This window comes from Drosophila kikkawai, chromosome X (genome assembly GCF_030179895.1).
Source record: "Drosophila kikkawai strain 14028-0561.14 chromosome X, DkikHiC1v2, whole genome shotgun sequence".
NCBI classification, from domain to species: domain Eukaryota; kingdom Metazoa; phylum Arthropoda; class Insecta; order Diptera; family Drosophilidae; genus Drosophila; species Drosophila kikkawai.
This window is the reverse complement of record NC_091733.1, coordinates 12563039-12580784: the sequence shown is the minus strand read 5'-3', so window position 1 is coordinate 12580784 and position 17746 is coordinate 12563039. Positions and strand designations below refer to the sequence as shown.

General features: G+C 42.1%; 1 protein-coding gene across 1 annotated transcript in view; it reads left to right on the top strand.

Moving 5' to 3' along the window:
• LOC108079402 (broad-complex core protein) overlaps positions 1-17746 on the top strand; it is a 46251-nt gene that overhangs the window by 19834 nt on the left and 8671 nt on the right. The window contains exons 3-10 of the mRNA XM_070288555.1: positions 848-1036; positions 1121-1610; positions 1672-1921; positions 1991-2136; positions 2276-2326; positions 8154-8875; positions 11988-13574; positions 13605-13794. Coding sequence (XP_070144656.1) covers positions 848-1036; positions 1121-1610; positions 1672-1921; positions 1991-2136; positions 2276-2326; positions 8154-8875; positions 11988-13574; positions 13605-13794 — 3625 coding nt within the window. The remainder of the gene's footprint in view (positions 1-847; positions 1037-1120; positions 1611-1671; positions 1922-1990; positions 2137-2275; positions 2327-8153; positions 8876-11987; positions 13575-13604; positions 13795-17746) is intronic.

The following is a 17746-nucleotide window of genomic DNA, read 5'->3' as shown; positions in this document are numbered from 1 at the left end:
AAAACAACAAAAGATAGCGACAAAATGGTTGAATCCTAAGGGGGGTCCGGGTCAGAGGTGGCTTAATAGCTGTTTGCTAAAAGCATTCTGGCTTTTGTGTAGCGACCACGCCCTCAGTGCAAGGCATTTGCATGATGTTGATTGTGCCAGCTGCAGAGATCGAGATCTTCACCAGGCAAAGCTCTGGCACCCTATACCTCCTCCCAACAAAGCTGACCTCGATTTTGCAATCTCTACCTCTTAAACTCAATCGCAAATACTTGGTATCCAAGTTGCGTGTGTGCAAGTAAATAAGACAACGAAAACGACAACGGCAACGATGATGATGATGATGGCGGCGACGGGATGCGATCTCCGAGGAGGGAAGCGGCAAGACTTGACCCAATTTCTAGCAAGGCAGAAAACAGCAAAAGCAACAGCCAAGGCAGCTCCCTTTGTTGGAGTTCCACTTGATAAGTGAAACTCACACAGCAAAGCAGCACAAACTGGAATGCACTGGCCCTGAACAGGGATAGGGACGGGGACAGGGGCACCACACATGGCAGAGGCAATGCAGCTCTCGGGAATCGAAAAAAAGAGAGAAAAAAAAAGGGAAAACCGAAACTCATAAAGCGAAACGTTCAAATCGTTGGCTGCTGTTGATATTTGCCTTGTTATTTGTTGTAATTTTTTTTTTAACATTGTTGAATTTTGTTGTAATTTTTTTTTTTAACACTTCTTTTTATTATTATAATTTTTAGCGTCAATTAAAGGTTGTCTGCAAAATACCAATAATAATTGTCAAAGCAAACACTGCAGAAGTAGCACTTTCATTCTCATGACTAATTCCCTTTTGCCTTTCTTACAGAGCACACCCTGCAAACACCCGGTCATACTGCTGCAGGATGTAAACTTCATGGACTTGCACTCGCTGGTGGAGTTCATCTACCATGGCGAGGTCAATGTTCATCAAAAGTCGCTGCAGTCGTTCCTTAAGACCGCCGAGGTGCTGCGCGTCTCGGGTCTGACACAGCAGCAGGCAGAGGACACACACAGCGTGAGTATAGGCCCTATTAAAATCAACCTTTTTATATAAATTGATATAATATATAACTATATTTCTATTCTCCTCTCTTTGCAGCATTTGGCCCAAATCCAGAACCTGGCCAATGCCGGCGCCGGACGCACACCCTTCAATTCACACTCTCACTCTCACGCCCACTCGCATCCACATCCGCACCATGGCTCCTCGATACACGACGATGGCGGCGCCTCCACACTGTTTAGCCGCCAAGGAGCGGGCTCACCGCCACCACCCGCAGTGCCATCGCTGCCCACGCACATCAATAATCAGCTGCTGAAGCGCATGGCCATGATGCATCGCAGCAGTGTTGCCGCCGAGGAGACATCGCATGCTCTCAAGCGGCCACGCGGCTCTGATAACAATAATGGTGGCTTGCCGCTCTCCGGTGGCGGCGGTGGAGGCTCCGGCAGTAATAATAACAGCAGCCCGGACTTGCCATCGCTCCATCATGCCCGCAGCACTTCGCCCCAACAGACACCGGCCGACTTTAGCACGATTAAGCACCACAACAACAATAATACACCGCCGCTCAAGGAGGAAGGAAAGCGTAAGTTATCTTTGTTTTTAAGGTAACCTTAAGTCGATCTTCAATCCTTTTTTCTAAACAGGCAACGGACCCACTGGCAATGGCGCTAGCAATGGCAACGGAATCTCCATTAGCGATAAACTGGGAAGCTTGACACCCTCGCCTCTGGCCCGGGCCTCTGCCGGCGCCGATGATGTTAAATCGGAGCCCATGGAGCTGGTCTGTTCGACGAACAACAATGCCAATGCCAATGATGAGCACAGCAATGACTCCACCGGCGAGCATGATGCCAATCGTTCCAGCAGCGGTGATGGTGGAAAGGGCTCTTTGAGGTGGGTTAACCGGGAATATTTCGTAGGCTTCCGTTTCTTAAATCATTATTTTTTTTTTTATATTTATAGTTCCGGCAATGATGAGGAGATTGGCGATGGTCTGGCCACGCACCATGCCGCCCCGCAGTTCATCATGTCGCCGGCGGAGAACAAGATGTTCCAGGCTGCCGCCTTTAACTTTCCCATGAGCAATCTCGATCACTCAGCGTTGCTTGGTAAATATTCCCACAAAACTAACTAACTAACTAAGTACTAACTAAGGCTTTTCTGCTTTCTCTACTCTTCTTTGCTCCCCTCTCTATCTCTATATCTCCCTATCTCTTAATGGATCAATGGAACCTATAACTTCCTCAGGTCTCAACACCCAGTTGCAGCAGTCCGGTGACCTCGCCGTTTCCCCCCAAGGTGAGTCCAAGCCTTTCACTATCCGTATTCTCTATTGTTCCGCTCTATATTTGCGCTCAAAAAAAATATATACAAAAAAAAAGCTCATTATTACATTTTTTACATCAAATGCAAATGCCAAGAAAAAAAAGAAAAGAAAAAAAAGAAACCTTTTTTTTACCAAGAGTCAAAAAAAGATATATCCAAAGTCAGAATAACCCAGAATACTCAAAGAAATAAAAGGCAAAAGCAACCAAAGCCAAAAGTAAACGAAAAAAAAGAGTTATAAGTCTAAAGTAAAGAAAAAAAAAAAACACACACAAAAGTCCTACAACAAACAAAAAAACGTTAATTCCCAGACCAAAGATCAGGTTGCAAGTTAAAAAATTGCTTGAAAACTGCTCTGACAGATCCCTTATTGATATTTCTTTATTTTGCAATCTTGTTTAATCTTGTTACGTTTGATTTTAATCGTTATCGTTTTGCCTTATTGTTACTTATCGCTTTCGTTGTCCTTTTGTTTCTTTCGATTTTTGCGTTTGCCCCTGACTGTCGGAGGACACACACCATATCGCACAGGTGTCGCTCAGGAGCAGGACATTTGATTTAACTTTCGATTTATTTCCCGTTTGACTCAACTCTTGAAATCCGCAAAACCACCACCCCACCCAAAAGAACCCGGCAACCCAACCCAACACCCCACCCCCTTCAGTACGAATTCGAACTTGATCCTTGGAAGCGAAACGAACCGAACGAACCGAACAGAAACCTGACCAACTGCTCCTTGCGATTCCAAGTCGAGTTACCTTTAAGTCGTTGCCGTATGAAACGTACATATAAAAATTTCTTTTCTTGTTTGATTGTTTCGATGGTAAATGTTTTCATTTGTTTCGGTCACAAACACACACACAACCAACCACCCACCCACCACGATCATACCCATGACCATGACACATGCACCACATGCCAGGAGAACAGAGAGAACAGAGTTACCTTTCGGGAAGTCAAAGACACTATAAGATGTGTATCGACTCTCTGTGACTTCTCTTTTAAATTCAGAGAGATAGAGAACTTGCTGCCGTTATGCATCTTATTACTATAAGGTTTTTGGTAGAGAGTATTGTGGCGGCGGTTAAAATCAAAATCAGAACCAGGAGCACGCATTCATTCACGTCCTTTCCATTCTGTTGTTAATGAACTTGCTTTAAAAATTAATTAACTTTCAACTACCGCCAAAGCCGCAGAGTGTTTAGCAAAATTCTATCACAAATTCCCTCCCCCCTTTTATGGCCGTATGTGTGCCTGCGGTTAGGCCGCAAAAATCCGGCTCCCCAGCTTCCAATCTCTCAACTCTTTGCTCCCAGACTTCCAGCCCCCAGCTCTCAGTTCTCATTATCTCCTCGGTGCTCTGTGAGAGACGCCTCCTGTTCGGTGTGTGTTTTGCTACTTGTATTTTGGCAGCTAATTTTGCTCCATTCGATCAGCCATCACACACGCACCTTGTCCTAATCCTGAACCAAAAACAGATTACACAAAATAGTACCGAATGCTACAATAATACTAAACCGTGACTCAAGAGATTACATGTTTTCGTGTTTATTATGTTTCTAAAATTGTTGTAATTTCGTTTTTTAGTTGCCATTTCCATTTCAGTTTCGTTGTTTCTTGTTTTTTTTTTTTTCGTTTCGTTCCGTTTCATTTTTGTGTGCTAAAGTACTACTTAAAAACTCTCAGCTAAATGTTACTTTACTTACAACCAACAAGAACAACAAAAAAAAAAAAAACGCAACACGCACTCACACACACACACACACGCACACACACGAAACACACACCCAGACATGCATAGAGAATAAAATGTCCCCTAAAAGTGGGAATTTTTATTTAGTTCCCCTTTTTTTTCGAAAAGGAAAGTTTAATAATTTTTAGTTTGGATTTCAAGCCTATTATTTCCCTTTTAAAGTAGAAAGCCGATTTGCGATTTTCGTTGCGTTGTTTCCCCTTTTTCGTTTTATTTCATTCCAAAGTTCCAGAAGAAAGGAAAAAAAAAAGAAAACACTAGACATGAATCGGAAGAGAGCTCCTCTCTCTAAATAAAAAAAAAACACCGAGTACATTTTGCAATCGAAATTTTATTGGTGTCAACTTTTAGTTTACATGTAAAACGCAACGCATTTGAAGATCGAATATATACATAATACCCTTACATAATATATATATATATTGAATATTGAAACTCTTTCCTTTATTTGTACGTCGTCGTGCTTGTGTCTAAAACTATGTAAACCCACCCAAAAAAAAAAAAAAAAAAAAAAAAAAATTTAACAAATTAACCATCCATTGACCCGCTCCACCCCCCAACCCAATCAACAGCAAAGTCAAAAGAAAAGCTTTATTTACAACAACCAACAACAACAAATTGCATTCGAACGAATTTCCACATACATTTTCAATGTGTCTTTTGTCGAAAGAACAAATTTTTTTTTAATTAGCTGTCGAAGCCCCTTAGCCCCTTATCTCTGTGACGATGAGATAGGAGCACTTTTTTGCTCCTTATTTCACTGTTCCGCTTTTCGGTTTTGTCCCAGACCCCTTTTTCAGAGTTGTCCCTTGTCCCTTGAATTCGGCCATACACTCACAAATCCACACAAACAAATACACCACACCCCGCAGTCTACAAACTAGATTATAGAGTACAGAGTCTACCCTTTCACCCAACCTCAGACTCTTAGGCTCTCAAATAGGTACTTTCCGCGTTCAGGGTCCTCTCACCTATTGGCATTTGATCACGAAAACCCTCACACCAAAGTACAGTACACACAGGGCTCGTTTCGCTCCGTTCCGTTCCATTCTGTTCGGTTTCAGCCTGAAATAGAAACGGTAAATAAACAGCAAACAAGGTCACACTGCAGCTCATATCAAACACACACAGGCATAGACTCACCACAGGACGCACACGCACACACACGCACTACACCTCACCCCCTGAAATAAAGCCAAAAATCACTGAGAGCGAACCCCCGACTCCTTTGCCGTTTGAAGGAGGAGTCGTCTAAGGACCCACCCTACACCTCACACACACACCCACTCCCCGCACACACTCGCACACCCACACACACATACATGAACTCTATTAAGCGCTCCAACAGCTAACAAAAATTAAAAGATCTAACCTAGAGCTAACCTCTACTTTACTTTCCAATTGTACTAACCAGCGACCAAAAAGGTCAACCCCCCCAAGATAAAACCATATATATATATATATATATATATATTTATATATATACTACCTACCCAAACACATAAACAAAACAAACATACACACACAAACTGGTGTGATATTGTTAAGAATTGATTGATCTAACCCCCTTCCCCTGTATACGTATTATAAATCCGCTTTACTAAAAACAAAACCCAAAATTCCCCCAAAAGATACAGCCACAGGCGACCCAAGCAGACAACTCGATACATGATACAATCTCACACCTTATCCTTTATCCTTAAGACCCCACACCCCCAAACCCTCCACCAGCACTAAAACTAAAAGAACACAAAAACTGATCAAGAAAACAACTCAAGGCTTCAAGTATATAAAATTGATTGATTGACAAACCGCTTTAAATTACGCTATATATATATATATATATATATATACATATATATTTGTTGCTATTCCTATTAAAAAAAAAAAAACATACATACACACACACAAGAACACAACAACAACAACAACACAAAAAGGCAGAAAGAATCAGTTACTTAGCTTTACGTAGAATTAAATCCCTAATTTAACTTTAATTCCCATGCGAAGGCATTCAAAATTCACTAATTTTAAGTTCCGATCTGAAACTAGAATCGAAAAAAAAATCTATGAAAATGTAACCACCGATTACTGATCACCAATTATCGACTACCGATCTATTTAAGTTACCAACTAAGCACACACAAAATTGATGAAAACCGATTGATCAATTGGCAGGCGGCCGAAGAGATGGAAAAGGTATATCGTTATCTATCGGCACACTGAGATTTGGAAAATCGTGCAGAACCATTCCAACCCTTCCGAAGCTTCCCAAAGAAAAAACTAAAAGTAGAAAAAAAGAGCCATGTAATCTAAGCACAATGTACATTTTACAAAATTTTACAATCAAATTGAAATTGAAACTGAAATTCGAAAAATTGAAATCGAAATCGATAGTTAAGAGCCCAGAGAGAAGAGAGGGTGATGATGATGATGATGATGATTATGAATATATAAGCGAAGAAAGAAGATAAAGAAGAATTTGGCGAGGGTTTAATTTTAGTGCTTATTAAGTGACACACCCTGAACACACAGTTCCCCCACCCTCTCAGTCCACACACAAACACACGCAACACACTCACACACACAGAGACACCGAGGAAAGCCAGAGAGAACACAGAAAACACGAACACAGGAAGAACACAACTACTTTTACCACTACTACTAGAACTTAACGGTGATGGTGTTTGACACACACACACACACACAGATACAGGGGAATCCGAACAACACACACACACACTCCTCTATAGCTCCTCCTTCTCTCACGTTTGTATTAAAAAAAAAAAAAAAAAAAAAAAACTTCCTCCTTTCTCCTATTCTAAAATCCCTTTGTAAATTACCACACTTCACACTTGGTAATGAGTTAAACAACAACTACAACCTACAAAAACAACAAACCAACAAACAACCCAAAACACCAGCCAACAAACAACCTTTAAACCTAAATACAAAAAAAATACACAATGAAAAAAAAAATGAAAAGAAAGAAAACAAGAGAAGAATGAAACCCCAAAGAATTTAGCATCTTTCCATCAGTCGATCAGATCGAGAAGAAACAAAGAACGAATGAAACGAAAGAAACCATGAACAATTCTCAACGTCGACGAACAATCAAAAAAGAAAGTAAATTTCTCATACAATTCCCCCCACCCTCCCCCCTAGCCCCGCACAGAAGAATTCCCCCAGAAGAACCAACGTTTTCTTTTCCACATCTGCCCTTCTTCCGATCTCGATAATGATCCTGATCCTCGATCCAATCTATCTCTCTCTTCGCCTTCGCCCTTTCTCCCTATCTACCTCTTTCTTCCTATATATCTATTTATCTATCTCTCTCTCTCTCTCTCTCTCTCTGTCTCTGTCTCTCTCTAATGTCACGCACAAGAAAAAGACAAGAAAAAAATAAGATTACAGATTGAACAATCGAAAAATAAATCCAAAGTTAAATTTAGCCAATTAGCTGAAGCTGACGTTGAAGTCGAAGTTGAAGCAGAAGCTAAAGCATAAAAAATAAAGCAACATACTTATATTTGATGCAAAAAATGCTAAAGAAATTAATTTGTTTCGACCAAAAATCCGGCAAAACAGAAGAAATGAAAATACAGAAAAAAAAAATAATAATAAAGAATCCAGTCAAAATTTCGAAATTTCAAAATTACAAAATCCGAAGACAAAATTCGAAGCCAAAGAGAAATTGAGGCAGCAAAAAAAAAAAAAAAAACAAAACCGAAAAGATATTATAAAAAAAAATACCAAAATTCCAAAAACCAAAAAATAAACTCGTTGTCCTTGGGCTAATGCGACGTTTTCTGACTTTCTTCCCCACTTTGTCGTCAGGTAAACTGACGACAAATTCTACAACTACTACAATAAACAACAACAACTTGATTACCAACAACAACAACGTTTACTCTCTACCAACAAACTACAACAACTCAACAACAACCAACTACTACAACCACAACTCCAACTCAACAACAACAACCAAAACTCCAACAACTCCATCACCAACAACAACAATAACCCGAACTCCAACTCGACTTACAGCCATCACAAGTGCCTCCGGCATCTGTGGCCTTAACCTCTCCACATTCGCAGCCAACGGAAGCAGCAACGGCGGCCTCTCGGTGACCGCTCTGCAGCAGCATCCACATCCGCACCAGCACCAGCAGTCGCAACACCAGACCTCGCAGCAGCAGCAACAGCAGCAACAGGGAGGCAGCAGCTCCGGCAGCCAAACGCCCAATGGTATCCTGGGATCCTGCAGTACACCAACGCCCAACACGGCGGCCACCACGGCCCAACAGCAAATGCTAGCAGCGGTAATGGCCAACATGGCGGCCTCAGCCGCTTCGGCCTCGACTAGCGGCAGTGCCAACAGTTCGCTGAACAACTCCAATGCGGGTCTTAATACCTCGGGAGGCGGTGGTGGCAGCAGCGGTGGCAACGGTGGACTGAGCAGTGCAACCAGCGGCGGCGATGATTTCCGTTGCAATCCATGCAACAAGAACCTGAGCTCCCTAACACGCCTCAAGCGTCATATCCAGAACGTGCACATGCGACCCACCAAGGAGCCCGTGTGCAACATTTGCAAGCGCGTCTACAGTTCCCTGAATAGTTTGCGCAACCACAAGAGCATCTACCATCGCAACCTAAAGCAGCCCAAACAGGAGCCGGGTAGCGCGGTGGCCGCCCAAGCGCCAACGGCCAATAGCTTCTACCATCAGCAACATCAGCAGCAACAGCTTAATCATCACTCGTCCTCCTCCTAGGGCTTCGTGTACTTTGACTATCAGCAGCCGCGTCGCCATCACCCACAGCAGCCACATCAGCACCACCATCAGCACCAGCAGCACCATGTGACCCACAGCGGCATCGACGGAGGGTTTTCCAGTTGAGGGAAGGGGAGGGCTTGCCTTAGTCAGTTCTTGTAAGGCATAGGGAAACAGACAACAAACACACTCACAGAAATGCAGAACGGTGCTTTTGTACACATATTTAACTTTAGGGATGATTGTCGAAGAGACATACACACAGAGAGACACAATACAATCTAGGCTAGTTACAATTAGTTGCCTTTGGTAGTTGCTAAGCACAGGATACACAGTTTATACAAGAGTAATCGATAGTCGAGATAACCAGTCCCAACTTCCGCAGCTCTGAGAAAGTCATCTTCAATCATTCTATTAACCGGAATGCGTGACAAACCCATTAAAAAGTCATGCCAAAACCCCTAACCCATTCCCAATCCTTTCACAATCCTTGCCCCATTCCCAACCATACCCCATCCTTTTACCATTATTGTCGTCAGCTATACAAGTCTTAATAAAGTTAAGTAGGAGCTAGAATAGCAGCAACAGCAAAGCAGAGCAGAGGTGCCCGTAGTGAATTCTTCGAAATGGCTTTAACTAAATACAATTTATCAGATTTGCAGAGCAGAGAGCAGCGTGGCGTTGTTCTAAATTATATATATTATCGATTATCGATCACGTTAGACGTACGATTTATCTCTCTCTTTCTCTTTACTGCACTGAAATAAAGAAAGACCAAGCTACAGTTTTACAGTTTTTACCTAAACACACACAAAAGCATATATATAAAGTATATATAATGTTGATTGAAAAAAGCGTTACTATTTGACCAGGTTTAAGAGTATAGGAGAAGAGCGAAAGGGAGCGAGCGACCGACCGACCGAACGACCGACCAATTGCAAAAGATCTTTTCTTGAAAAACTCGAACCTAGGTAACGATTCTGAATAGTTAGGTTTAGGCCACACACACACACACACCGTACACACACCCTAGGCTAAGAGAAATGTTTAACCCATAGTTTATAAGTCAATTTTTTTTTTCTTTTGCATTTTTTTGTATTGTATTTAATGTTAACCTAGTTATGCGATTATTATAAATATATATAGAAGGTTAAGAAATGTTTTGACCCGGATACTTTGATATATTGAGTACACCTGTGTTCGTTAATGTTTAGTGCTGCTAAGTAATGATACAAATAAGATAATACCTATGATACAAGCAAATATATATCCATATATACACCACACACAACCACACCACAATCACAACCACAACCACACACACAAGCCAAGCAGTTGAGATCCATGTACGATGTACAATATACGAGCGATTGCACTTGCGCTCTATATTCGATTAATGATAATTACAATAAACGTCTACACATCAAAGCGAATATTTCATTTATCCCGTTCCCCCAGATATCCCAAAATCAAAAAAAAAAAAAAAAAAAAAGAAAATAAATAAAACCCCCCCCTGGTCTCAATGTTGTATGCATGTCACTCGAAGCGTCAGGCTCATCCCGTGGGAACTAACCCCAGCTAGGGCACAACTCACCACTACTTTTACCTTACTTTCCCTAACTCACCACTCCAACCTGCGCAGTCCTGACCACCCCCCCAAAGCTCCTCAGTGTTTCATAGTCACGTGTGCCCGAACCCAGAACCGAACTGAATCGAACCGACACTTTCTCTCTCAGCTGCAGGATCACTATTTTAAGCCCCATGATGAGCAAAAACACTACTAATACTCAACCCACATCCACATCACCAATGTCCCTAGGTGACCCCGATCCACTCACACACCACCGACCATTGGAGAAAGTCGTTAATCTGGGTGTGTGTGTGTGTCCCTCCCCCCAGAAACCAACCCAAGCACGTTAATCTACCGCACATTTGGCTCCCTATCCCTACCCCTATCCAGAACCCAACACAGGCAACGGTGCTGCGATTGAGTTTGAAAAAAAGAGACACTAGTGACAACCGCAAGAGCAAAAATTATTGACAACTTGCGACTAAACTAAAAAAAAAAATAAATAACCGAAAAAAGAGAAATCAAAATAATACTAAAAACATATTTTATATATATACAAAAACAAATCAATCAGGCCAAAAACAAATGTTTCAAAATTTTGCTAAAAAAAAAAAAAAAAAAAACTTTACAAAATCGAAATCGAAAACGACCAACGACAAACGAGAACGCAAACAAAATTGGAATTAAAATTGATATCGAAATTGAATCGAAATTCGAACAATCGAGCAATCGATAGATCGAGATCTCCAAATCGATAATGAAATCGAATACAATCAAATTGGTTTAAAAAAAAGTATCCACGAAACTCGAGTCACACTCAAAAAAGAAATTGGCAAGACACCAAAAAATTATTTACCAAATTATTCTCTCCCCCGAAACCCCGTTTGGTGTTCGGGGGGACGGGACTGGCTTTAGAACTCGATTTCGAGCGTGAGTTCGTTTTGAGTTTGAGTTTGAGTCGTGTTTCAAACCACAACCACCTAACCTGCGGCACGAGAACTCTTCAAAATTCGAATTCAAGAACAACAACAATTATAACAACAACAACAACAGCCACAGCTACAACAACAAAAACAGTCAACAAACCGTTTTATTACCATTTTATTTCCATGCGTTTTCCCCAAACCAAAAAAAAAAAAAAAAAAAAAAAACAAGGGAATGAGAAAACCATAAACCGAAATGCGAATTGCACTCCGAATCTGAATCAGATTTTAAATCGAGAGAACAGCAGCAGCGTTCTTTTAAGCAAAATACATAGAAACAAAAGCAAAATAAAAGCAAAAAATTGAATGAAAAAGCAACAAACTTGCAAACTTAGCAAATTTACATTGTTTTGAGCCTGGATTTGTTAGTGTTATATAAAAGTAAACCAAAACAACAAGAACAAACAAACAAAAACAAACAGAAACAAGAACAGACACGCCCACAAGACACACTAACAACAAACAAAAACACCACACGACACGAAAACACCACAAATCACATACCAACAGACAGACATACACTTACTAAACAACAATTACTACAATTACAAACAAGAAACAGAAAAAAACAGAAAAAATAATAATAACAACAAAGTCAAATATACAGAAAAGTCACTATTGTCTCTTTTTTTCTTCTCTTCCTATTTTTTATGACCGTTTAGGTGGCAACACCGGCAGCCTACTCGGCGGCGTCATAGTGCCCGGCGGTAGTGGCAACCCTAGTAATAGTAGTAGCAACAACAACAACAGCAACAGCAACAATCAACAACAAGTAGACCCAGAATCATCACCACAACACCATCAACAACAACAACAACACCACCACCACCTCCTCCAACAACAACATCATTCCACAACACTCACCAACAGTCCACAACAACAACAACAGCTGAAGCAAAGCGGCAGCGGCAAGACAAGCGGCAGCGACCTGCACATTGCCGCCGGCAGCGAACGTAGCCTCTCCCGCTCCTCACTGGGCGGTGCCACGGAAACGGGCCATAGTGCCACGCCCTCGCCCAGCGCCTATCTGAAGCGAGAGCGAGAGCGGGACAGAGAGCGTGAACGAGAGCGCGAAAGGGAACGGGAGAGGGAGCGGGAACGAGAGCGCGAGCGTTCATTATCCCATGATCGAGAGCTGGAGGGAGGAGTGGGAACAGGAGGCGGCACAGGAGGATCACCTTCCTCGTCGCCACTACAGCCGCCACCGCCGCCGCCCTCCTCGCATCATCCGCACTTTGGGCAACATCCGCTGTCCCTGCTGCCCAGCCACCATCAGCTGCATGCCACCCACCACGAGTTGAGCGCCGCCGCTGCTGCTGCGGCTGCTGCCCATCATGCCCATGCCCATGCCGCGCATGCCGCTCATGCTCATGCCCTGGCCAGGGCGGGATCTCCGCTGGAGCATCATCATGCCCTCATGCATCATCGCCGGGCATCCCTATCGCCCTCGGCGGCCGCTGTAGCTGCTGGCAATGCCGCTGCCGCCTCACAAAGAGGCAGCAGCAATAGCGGCGCCAGTCCGGCTGGCAGTCTACTCTCCTCAGTCCGGGCGCAGGATGTGGCCCAGGCCAATCGATTGCTATTACCCCTACCCCTGAATGCCTGCCATCGGTGCGATGTCTGCGGCAAGCTTCTGAGCACCAAGCTCACCCTGAAGCGGCACAAGGAGCAGCAGCATCTGCAGCCGCTGAACAACGCTGTCTGCAATCTGTGCCACAAGGTCTTTCGCACTTTGAACTCGCTGAATAACCACAAGAGTATCTATCATCGTCGCCAGAAGAATCATCATTCGTATTTCCATCATGGCGGTGGAGTTGGTCAAGCGGTGGGCAGTCCTGGTAGCCGTCTGCATCAGTCTTTGAGTTCGCTTAGTGCCGCCGCCGCTGCAAGTGGCGGTGGGGCAGGTGGAGCTGGCGGAGCTGGTGGCAATGCTGTGGCCGCTGCCGCAGCAGCAGCAGCTGCAGCTGCCGAATTGCTGCTGTCGCCAATAGTGGGAGCTGCAGCGGTGGCCGGTGGAACGGCAAGCTCCACGCTTCAACTGGCAGCAGCCCATCAGCAGCAGCAACAGCAACAACAGCAGCAGCAGCAACAACATCAGCAACAGCAACAGCAGTCGCCGGGCATTGTCAAGCCGTGCATGGATTTCTTATAAGATCAGCAGCAACTCTTGCAGCAGCTGTTCCACGTGGCGCTCAATAACTCCGCGGCAGCAGCGGCGGCAGCAGCAGCGGCAGCAGCTGCAGCGGGCCCAGGAGGAGGAGGAACGGGAGTGGAAGGTGTAGGCGGCGGTGGTGAGTACGGACCGGGCTCGAGTGGCACAACGCCCACCGTGGATCTCACACAGCTGGAGGGTGGTGGTGGCGGTGGGTTTCATCATTTGCCGCATCATCTGGGCCATCATCAGCATCCGTTGTCGCATCAGCATCCCCACCAGCTGCCGCATCCGCATCCTTACGAACGCATGAATTTACTAGACCAATAAGCGCGGGAAAGTATGCTACGGAGAGCAAGGATCAAGGAGGGAACAGAAGAAGCAGGAGCATCAGGAGGAGGAGGAGGAGAAGGAAGAGTGGTACAGGAGGAAGCATAGCATCTAGCAGGAGGACACACCCATACACACACACACACACACACACACACCACATACACAATGTATATTTCGGATCTCACAGAAAGCGGAAAATTCAAAGACTTTTCGGCCAGGACAGCGACGGGAAGATGATGATGCAAGCCAACAAGGATACCAAGGAACCGAACGAACGAACCTAGGAGAGAAGAGACGAAAGAAGACAAAGAGGGAGAGAGAGAAAAAAAACAATTTTTAGGCAAATGGAAAAACTGTGATTATATTTACGACTTGATTATAAAGCAAGCGCAGAAACAAAAGTCTTTTACGATACAAAACACTGGAATAAAGGACTTGCAAGGACACAAGCACACACACTCTCACACACACGTACATATAAGGATTTATATATATATATATTTTTTTTTTGTAGTCTCCCAAATTGGGAGGCAAGAGTTTTAGATCAGCGAGAAGACCTAGAGATTTAGGATAGAAGAAAGCAGCAGCCGGGAGAGAAGACTGTTAACCACTCATACATTCAAAACCCATCCCATAAGCACAACCCGAGTATTAGCCAAGGGAACCGAAAGAACCGAATACCCGAACATTGAGGTTGCATCCATAACCCCCCCCCCCCCCCTCGAGACCCAATCCCAAAAACCCTTACACTTTCCGGTCTTTGTACAGCATTTTCTAATTCTATTTCTTCATCCAAACAAAGAGTACATACTAATGCATTTTTTTTTTGTATTTTTTTTATGTGTATCATAGTAAGATATCAGATATCAAAGAAGATATATATATATAAACAAAAAATTTGTGTACACTAAAAATATTCATGAAATGAGTAGTAGAGCCAAGGTCTATGTAAAAACCCCATGTAAACTTAGACCTACCAAGTAAGTCACAGAAAAAAACTGAAATTAAGAACTGTGTGTGTAATACCATTTTTTTTTTTTTACTTATGATATTACCAACATAATAACTATAACTATACGAATATAATATATGAATACAACTAAGACTATGGACTCACACACACAGCAAGGCCATATAAAAATCTTGGGGATGATCTGAAGGGATTGTACATAGAACTGAAAGTTAAACTGAAGCTGAGGTGGCAGACACAGAGAGGAAAAGGACTAGGACAAGGACTGACTAGCTTTAAACTCAACAACTCAACGCGCGAACAATGAAATTGTCGGTTGACCAAAACGACGACGACTAATATATATGCTTTCCCATTGGCAGAGACACACACAACACACTATACTGAACGCATAATCAAAATTGAAGAGGTATTACGTTGCTTCGCACCTTACATTAATTTGAAGACTGAAGATTGAACGATCATTCGAAGTGGAACTTCGTGCAATTTCATCTTGGAAGAGGAGATCGGACGGGGACTGAATACGGAAGAGATGATCAGTAGTAGCCTTAGTTAAAAGTGGGGGAAAACGGGCCTAGCAGGGTATCTTTACATACCGAAAACGGGAGCTCGAGCGGGAAAATAATGCAAACGCAGAAGCACGAACAGGAGCTAGAGGAGGAGCAGAAGCAGGAGCTGAAACGCTGTGTGCGAGTATAGTCGAATTTTATTTTTTATACAAAAACAAAAAAAAAAAACGAAAAAAGAAAACCTATTATAATTAGCACTTAGTGTAACACACACACACAAACACGTACACATACCGACCGACTCACAAAAAGCCTAATTCCCCATTGTATTTTTTTTTTTGTTCTTGCTTCTTTTGGCAAACCGAAAAGTCTGAAAAGTTGATTAAGTTTGATATTAATCATCCACGTTTTGATACCAAATTTTCGATTTACTTAGCCTACGCGACATACTATATATACACACGACTATAATAAGTTTAACGTACCGAAAATACTGTGTATACTGTGTATTTTACTTACATATAAGGGAGAACCCTCCGTGTTTGTTATGCCCACGCGAGAGATCAGAGATCACAGATCAAAGAAGAGAGAACCGAACCTCATATTCACAAATGTCACCTCGTTTTTATTTAATTATTATTATTATTAATATTATTATTATTATTATTATTATTATTATTATTATTATGCTCAATAAATGTGGAAATGTAAATGTAAATGTAAAACCCAACTACAACTAAATGTTGTTTACAATATCAACTTGTACCACTTACTAAAGCAGAAACCAGAAATATTCACAAACACTCAGTTCACATGTGAGTACAGAAAGCAGAACTCCAACTCTACGCCGAGAGGGAGAGAGGAGGAGCTAACCACTAACTAAACTAAACTAACTAAATAGCATATTGATACTCGAAATAGCAGCAGTAAGAACCCAGAAAGCATACACAGAAAGCATATACCGAAAGCAGAAACCAAAAAAGCAAGAATACCTACCCATAGAAGGCCTGCTTAACGATACTATGGTTGGTTTTTTTTTTTAAATATTCCTATTCGTGTAGTTGAACCCCTCGCCCCAAGACATACCTTTTGCCAGTTAAGTCAATGTATGCATACTCCGAACTCCGTATTATCCAATGAACCATTAGCTCCAAGCCACAGAAAGCTTACAATTACCATAACAATTACAATACGCGATATAAGAAATAAACTAACTACAATAACAGTAACGGTAACAGTAAAAGTAACAGTAACAGCAAAAGTTCAGTAACTGTAACAGGAACGGTACAGTAACTGTAACAGTCACAGTAACAGTGCTGTAACTACTTAAATATACAAAATACATATTTAAAATAGCAAAGGAATCCAAGAAGCAGCATTCAATCGAATATAATGCATGGAAATAGAAAAACACAGACACCGGTCTTGGACACCAATCCAAGACGGCAGACAGGAATCAAAGACAACAGGAGCCAATTCAATACCAATATCTCATATAGTACAGACGCTTAAATACTTGTAGCGTTAGAAATAATAACTTACCCATAACCAAGAAACCAAAACCGAAACCGAATCCGAATCCATAGCCAAGACCCACTCCAGATCGAAGATCGAGAAAAAAAAATAAACAATAGCCACAATAGCAAAACAGCAACCAGATACAATTTTTATTTGGCGACCGTGATGATACCCCCTGAATCCATCTTAAGCCAGGCAAATGATCGTAGATCTAGCCCCAGTGAGAAAGAAACAATAGCAACCAATAGCCTAGCCAGAATACCAATAGATAAAGAAGATACAATTTTCATTTTGGCGACCGTGATCCCTCACTCAACAAAACAATACTTACAACAAACACAAACTTTAAGAAATAACAAACTATTAAGTTTTCCACTCTAGCCTAGTAAGAGAAGTGTACATTTTTGTCTCCCGTGTATAAAAGCAAGGTGCCAGCACTTAAGAAGCCGATAAAAAAAACTTTCCACACACATACATACATACATTTTACATATATTACATACGAGTATATGTATATGCAAAGCAAAGGAAAAAACAAAAACAAAATAAAAGTTTTCAATAATTACTAATTTTACGAATTTGTGTAACAAAAAAATAACAACATTTATTTCCAAGGAAAGACATTAAAAAAAAAAAAAAAGCACTCACACTCACAAGACAGACAGAAGACACATTGAGGACACGAAAGTATTTTCATAAAAATAAAAAACAAACTGATATCGTGTTATTATTTAAATAAATAGAATGTATATAAGTGAACCAATTGTATGTGCCGAGGCTTTCTTTCTTACTTGTTGCGCCACTTGCGTGTGAGAAGGGGTCTGGGGGAAAAA